This window comes from Alligator sinensis, unplaced genomic scaffold (genome assembly GCF_000455745.1).
Source record: "Alligator sinensis unplaced genomic scaffold, ASM45574v1 scaffold481_1, whole genome shotgun sequence".
NCBI classification, from domain to species: Eukaryota; Metazoa; Chordata; order Crocodylia; family Alligatoridae; genus Alligator; species Alligator sinensis.
In genome coordinates this window covers 814,856-822,478 of record NW_005842201.1, presented here as the reverse complement: position 1 = coordinate 822,478, position 7,623 = coordinate 814,856, and the positions used below count along the sequence as shown (strand labels likewise).

At 39.6% G+C, this 7,623-nt stretch overlaps 1 protein-coding gene across 2 annotated transcripts in view; it reads left to right on the top strand.

Moving 5' to 3' along the window:
* GNAT3 (G protein subunit alpha transducin 3) overlaps positions 1–7,623 on the top strand; it is a 54,039-nt gene that overhangs the window by 17,863 nt on the left and 28,553 nt on the right. The window contains exon 2 of one of the 2 annotated variants that reach the window (XM_025207609.1): positions 2,540–2,685. In XM_025207609.1, the coding sequence (XP_025063394.1) occupies positions 2,568–2,685 (118 nt within the window). In that variant the 5' untranslated portion in view covers positions 2,540–2,567. The remainder of the gene's footprint in view (positions 1–2,539; positions 2,686–7,623) is intronic. The other variant, XM_006026624.2, reaches the window with a different exon arrangement.

The window sequence follows — 7,623 nt, the reverse complement described above, 5'->3', positions numbered from 1 at the left end:
GAAGAGGATGGGCCTGGCAGGAGTCCACCCATGGTCCCCTCCCCCCTCCTCCAGCCTCCTCTCCCCTGCTCCCAGTCCGGGTCCAGGTCCCTGCTGCAGCAGGTGGGAACTGCCTGAATTGTCGAAGCTCTCCGAATCTTTTCCAAATTGATTCAGAGAGCTTCAAATCATTTCAGACTTTTTAACTGGTCCCCCAATTCAATTCAGATTTGGAGATTTAGCCACCGAATCGGGCCTAATCTCCTCCGAATCAAATCAGCACCTGAAGCTTCGCATAGCCCTATCATGCATCATCCTGTCCTAAGGACAAATGAACTAAGATCATATCTCACTTCTGAGGCAGAAGCTGAGTGCTGCTTCAGAAGAGGAGATGGCTGATATGATTGCTGAGAATATATAAAAAGTGGAACCATGGGTACTTGTGCAGCACCAGGAAGTTCGCCATATTTTACAAAGGCCATTGGAGGATGTCTGATCATTATGACCCCAATATGGTTCCTGCTTCTACTTCAGTATTGTGCCCCTTTTACCATCCAGGAGGCCCTTTGAATAGCATGCTAGTGGGGCCTCAGAAAGAAAAAGGCTGAGAACCCCTGCTCTAGACTCCTGATCAAGGAGAAAAGTGGGAATTCAATATAGATTAAAATTGCTATAGATGTGTGTAGATTATATATATATATATATATAATTATATATTATAATTATAATATATAATTATATATATATATATATATATATATATAATGTTCTAATCACCCTGAAGTTTATCGAAGCATTTTACTCCAGGATGGGCCCAAATTCTAACAAAGAGATGCCTGGCACCAGGACCGCACTTGTGCCATTGCATATGTTAATTTCTAAAACAAATGGAAAGATTTATGCATGAGTGCAGATGCACAGAGATCTTGTTACCTGTCATTTTAAAGAATAAACAAAACAGGAATGTAGACTGAGCACAACAGTTTTTCTTGCTGTGTAAATAAATATGCAAAACCTCAGCTGTTGACACTTAGCAACTGCTTCCAGCCCTCCAGGAGACACAGGAAACCTAGTTTTCCTGATGCACTGAGCAGAAGGGATACACTGAAGGAGCCAAACCAGCATACCTGCTAGTATATGTATGCATCTTGCAATAATCCCTTGATTTTCAAATCGTATCATTGTAGAATCAGAGCACGTATTTACTCAAACACAGAAGCAATTTTTCTGTAAGGTAAAATCATTGTTTTGCTGAAGTCAGCAACAAATTTGTGCTGATTCCAACAGGACCAGAATATCAGCCTTTGAAGTAAGAAATGAGTAAGATCTAGGCATCATTTCAGCTGAATTCTCCAACCGGATGCAGTTTGTACCTGGAGAAACGGGACTGAAAAGGAGCTGTTTCCAGGCCTCCAAGGCCTGACAATCATTATAACGCAGCATTGACTAAAGAGGAGATCATAGCAGCTGGCTTCAAGCCAGGGGAAAATGCCAACTTTGCAACTCCTTTGTGTTGGACCCAAAGGAGAGAATCTGGCCTCATGCCTTTAAAGAAGTCCTTTCTTCCAGAAAAAGGGCAGTGATATTTTTGGCTAAAAGTTATATGCATCACATTCAATAGCAATTTCTAGGGTGACCCAAAATGGCAAAGATACCATAGCTTTCACCATTAGGTGACTATGCACGAGTGGGCATCTTAGAGAAGTTGCAAACTGGAATAAAACCTAAATATTATTGAAGCAAACATAAGGCACGGCATCAAGGAATCATAAAAAATTAGGTTTGGAAAGGACCTAATTCAACCCGCTGATCAAAGCAGAACCAGCCTTAAAAACCTCCAAGGATGGAGAGTCCACCCACCTGTCTGGGTAGCCCTTTCTAGTGCTTCACCACCCCCCTAGTGAAAATGTTTTTACTAATATCCAACCTAAACTTCCCTTGCTGCAACTTGAGACCATTGCTCCTTGTTCTGTCCTTATAGTATCATTATAGTGTGAAACTAGAGAGCATTGTGGCATCCCAATTTATTAATGTTAAAATCAGCATAAACAAGTAGCTATGAAGCTGCACATTTCTATGTGGATAAAGGGAATGTTTAGAAAGATTAAAAATAAATAAATGTTCCCAAATGTTTGGAAGGAACATTTTGCTTCAGGACATAAGCCAAAGATTAATTCCTGGGGTGAAAAATTCATTCCCCCTAAACAGTGTTATCCTAAAATTGGGTACCTTAGGGTTTCTTTCACTTTCCCATCTCACTAAGGACAGGATGCTGAACTAGATGGCTCTTGGTTCAATTTGGTATGGAAATGCTCATGCTCTTCTATCATGCTTTTCCATGGGTGTAATAGCTGAATGGGATATTTGCATTTTCTGACATCATATGGCTGTAATTCTGTGTCCCAGTATAAATTCCTGTCAGTAGCATCTTCAAGTCATGTGACAGGGGAAAAGCAACTACTTAATTTGAATCTATAGAGAGGAGGCTGAATGGGACATTTCAGACTTCATTAAAGCATTGCTGTTGAAGAGTTTGAACTAAAGCGTTTTTTCTACTTAGATATACACTGGCTCTGTAACCCCACGCCATGGGTAGCGGTGCCAGCTCAGAGAGTAAAGAGTCAGCCAAAAGATCAAAGGAATTGGAGAAGAAACTCCAGCAAGATGCAGAGCGGGATGCCAGGACTGTCAAACTTCTTTTGTTAGGTAAAACAAAAGTATATTATTCTATGATTTTATTTTAAAGTAAACAGTACTGTAAAGGGATAAATGCAAACATGCTTTCTGATCCTTCAGTGATACTAGACACTTGACTGAACAGGTTTATTATACTGAATCTATTCCATTTTAAGTATCTTAAATCCCCAGCATAAAGGAAGAATTTGAGGAATGATCACTCCTGTCAGAACAATTATAAAGAGCAAACTCTTTTTTTTAATTCAGGGGATAGTGCAGAAACCAAAGGGTAAAGGTGCAGTGAATACAACACTTACACATGGATTTAAGGAGGCGATTGATTTAAAGTACAGAAATGACATGCTATCAGCTAATGAAATTATCATTCATTTTTATTAATGATTGTGAACTTCACATTGATTGTTAAGAAGCAGGGAATGACTGTAGCAGGCGACAATAACCCAAGCAATGAATATTGGGGCTATATATGAAAAAGCTTTCAATTTACTAAGTCCCCATTAGTATGATATGCACTTCTATATATTTCTGAACATTATTCTTATTCATATCTAATAGTTCAATATTTTACATCACTAAACATTTGTTTGCTTGGGTGTATCAGATTACTGGTTGTGAGCCAACATTCATATTTTTTTGTTATAGCTGCATTTATTAAATACTTACAAAGGCCTTGAAATGGGCTCAATAATATGAATATCTGGCAGATCCTCAGCTAAGATAACTCAGCAGAGTTCCTCTGACTATAGTTTTAGCCTAAATTATTTATATCAGATGAGAGTCTAACTATCATTATTTAAAAAAAAAAAAAATTAGAATAAGCAAAACCACCCAGTTACCTTTGGCAGCAAGGAGCAGTTTAGTTTCTGTCTTAAACATTCTGCATGGCATCTTCAGCCCTGCGAGGAATAAAAAGATCATTTGTGCTACAGCCACACAAGCTACTTGGAAAAATTAAAGCTGTTTGAAAGACCTTTTAAAAATATATATATAGAAAATGTTGTATTTTGCCAAAACCCCAAAGGCTGAAAGAGATTTTAACTTAAATGTGTGTGTGTGTGTCTCTCTCACTCTCTATACATGACTATTCTAGATACAAATCCTAATGTAGTCAAAATACAGACAGAGAGACAGATACAGGATTTTCTGTAGTGAATTAAAACATAGTCCGTTTAGTCCACTATCCTGTTTCTGATCCTATTTCTATCCATTACTGTGAGTTTGAGAGGAAATATGAGTAACCCAGTAGAAGGCACTCATTGAGTAAACTGCCTCTGAGGAAATTTTCTCCCTAAAACTTTATTATTTAAAGACAGAGTATATAACCCATCCAAAAGTCTTGGTCTTTTTAGTATTTATTATCACCATGTGGGTGTTTTGTCTACTGTTCAGTCCTTTTTACAACCTTTTTAACTATCCGTGGGGACATTCTGGGCAACACGTCCTGCAGGTCAGTTGTATGCTATATGGAAAAGAATTTATTTTTTTTCAGATTTCAATTTCTGTTTTCCAATGTCATTGAAGGTCTCTTTGTTCTTACATACCAGGGGTAGGAAAATGACAGTGACTGAACAACTTTCCTTAAACTGTCCATTATTTTGTTTACCTTCCCTAAGGGAAAGACAGAGTTTTTCAATAGAAAATATCCAGGCAAATTTTCTCTTGTAGAACTCTTACAATATGCATTATGAGTTGTCAGCCATCTACTAAAATCCATGTGAAAGTATTGGACAATTTAACTGGTCCTTTTTAAAACAATATAAGAAGCTATTAAGACACCGTTGTGTGCTGGGTCTAGTAGAGAGAGCTGCCCCAGGCCCAGAACCGCAAAGCCACCCTGAGCTCTCAAGATGTACAAGGATACAATGTATGGCTCTTTCTTGATCAACCAGAAATGTTAGCAAAGCTAGAGACTGTCCAGCCCCAACAACTTCAGTCTAGATGGAAAGCAGGGACAATAATAAAAAGGCCAAATTTGTTCACGTTATTTTACTTCCATGTTCTGTGCCAGAGTGTCAACAGAAAGGCTGATTACATCCTTTTCGTGGAACAAGTATTGGGGTAAAGAAAACTATAGTTTCCCAATTTACATAAGTCTTCTAATGGACAGAAGCATAAAGTTATTTTTAAAACAGAATCCTGTCCAGGAAAAGTGGTCCCATCCCCTACCTCTCACCCAGACACGCCCATAGATAACACTTGCAGTTATCAGTTAAGGTTAAACTCCAGAATGATAATTAGTCTCCCCATGAACATGTTGAAAGCATAATCCAGAGCTATACTTTGTTCTGTTACATAACATCTTGCTCTCATACTTGACAAGGTGAGGACTGTCTATGTGTTTATACATCAAGGCAATGTGCACCCTTGACACTGCAGAAACAATCAGCACTAACAACGCAGTAATAATTGGCAAGCCTCAAAAGTGGGAAAGCTCAGTTTCCATTTAGATAATCACAAACAAGGTTAAAGAACTTGCCATGTCTTGAAACCCGTTCACTGTGCAGAAATATCACCCCACACATGGACACTGGTTTACCAGCCACTGCCAGCTCTCTGCGAAGTTGGAACATAGCCACTTACATCAGACAACAGTCTATTCCCTAGAGAGGGCAAGGATTTAGATAGAAGCTGAAAAGCAAGAGAATAAGGTCTGTCAAGCTTTTCCAGAAGGCTCTATCATCTCCCAAGAACCCTGGATTTAAATTTTCAAGAGTGACTAGTGATTTGGGTGCCCATACTGAGACACCTCAAGCAGGACTAGTTTCCGGAAAATGCTGAGCAACCATCTGCTAAATGCACTAAAGCGTCCAGTTTGAGACGCTTAGTAAGGCGTCTCAGACTGGACACCAAAACTCTCATGTCACTACTTAAAATGTAAGCCTCAGGTAGCAACCCCTGGAGATCTCCTTTCAGACACTAAGGCTCATACACTTGGATTTCTACTTTTCGAATGGCTCATTTATGCCTTCTACTCTTGTTTGGAGGAATGACAGAGGAGAAGAACTGGACCCCTTTATATTATTAGACACTAAAGAAGCAGACCCCAAGAAACCACTCTGCCAGTTGGGTTGATTGTGAACATCAAGTCTGTCTTCTCCCTGTGCTCCTGGGCAAGGACAGACTGGGACAGAAGCAGGGAGGGAAGGGCTAGTAAGATGGCTGCACCTACTCCTGAGTTTCTTATTCTCATCCTGAGTCAACTACTGGAGATGCAGGTAACATGTGATTTCCAGCCCACTTTCCAGATTCCAGAGGTCTGAGTGATATTTGTTAAAACAAAACAAAAAAAGAGAAGGAGAGAGAGAAAAATCCAAAATGTTGGACACAAGGGGTCAAATAGTATCTTAATAATACATTCTCAGATGGGATAATTGTCTTCCTCATTCTTCTTATTCACCCAGCTGTTAGATCAACTCATAGAATTTGCAAATTCAAAGAAATGTTGGTACGTTTTGTGACTTCCAAATCAATTCTCAGGCAAAAATATTTCCTCATGATTTGCCTGCCTAATGCTGAATGCTTATCCAAACAAAACCCTTAGTTTCCTGGATAGCAAAACAGGTGCTAATTTGGAGAAAAGAAGAGGGCGGGGGAAAGAAAAAAGCCAAAGCTCTATTTTTTTATCTCACTTTCATCACCAACCACAACATCATAGGTAAAGGTTCTTTAGGGGAATAGGAAAGTGTGATATACAAAATGAAGTTCAATTTTTTTTCTCCAAGACTGAGTAAAAAGTTCAAAATGCCAAAGGTCCAGATGATCAAAGCCATTTATGGCGTAGGTCCTCAAAATACTTGGGCAACTAAATAGTTTTGAGGATATAGGCCTGAGAGCCTGAATCCCATTTTCACTTCAACGACACTTAAGCCCATACTTTCAAAGTCAAATAGGCATTTCTTTGCTCACCATTGCAAGACCTGTGCACTTCTTTAGCTACATCTAAGCTGTTAACCCACTGTTAACCCTATTTTCATTCAAAGGAGGCAAATTTAACTGTTTTATGTTAGCTCTGCAGTAAAGGCATACCCAAGTCTGTCATGAGTACACAAGTTGTATTAGAAACCAGCAAGATAACATCCAGTTGCTAAACACCACCTAGCATCCAGTACAGACTGCCCATCTTCTTTAGCAACATATTAACTAGTTATGGTTCCACCTACAATTAATCCATTATTGCCTAAGTTTAAGCACTGCTATTGTCAACACTAGCTATGATTTGACAGAGTGGTAGAAAATTACATGTTAATTAAAGCATGTTGTTGAACAATATTTTCTAATATAGATTATTTTTTCAGTGTAGATAACAATCAGCTCACTCCCCAACCATTGCAGTCCTTCCTGTATGTTTCAACTTCTTTCCTCGCTCTTGGTTTTACGCCTTTGGTCATGATATCTTTCATCTTCCTCAACATGCATAGCTGAGAATCCTCCTCCCCCACACACAAACACAGTGTATGGACAGATACCACACTTGCAATGCTAAAAATATGCTTGTAATGTTACTAAAAGATATTGCACAGACCTCTGTATTGTGACAAGAATGGTGGATCCACTACAAAAATGGCAGACCCACAACGAAAAGATTGTATGAGCCCATCTTTGAGGCTATTTCACATTGCAATGTTTCTGTAGCAAGACATTTTATAGCACTATATGTAACATCTGGTTAGTTACAAGTAGTATTACAGGGGATTCCTTTGGTCCGCCAACAGCCCATAGTCCTCCACTCTCCCTCCCCCACCCCCATGCTCCTAGTGGGGTAGGCAGGAGAGAAAGCAGCCCACCAAGCTAGCAAAATAGCAAGGAGCCAGCCAGGGCCCTGCTACTTCCAGAATGGTTGCCCTAGTGCCACCAGCAACAATGCCAGGGCCTAAATTCCAACCACTATTACCAGAATGATGGCATACCCAGTGCTCTGGCAGCCACAGTGCAACAGGATCAGCAACC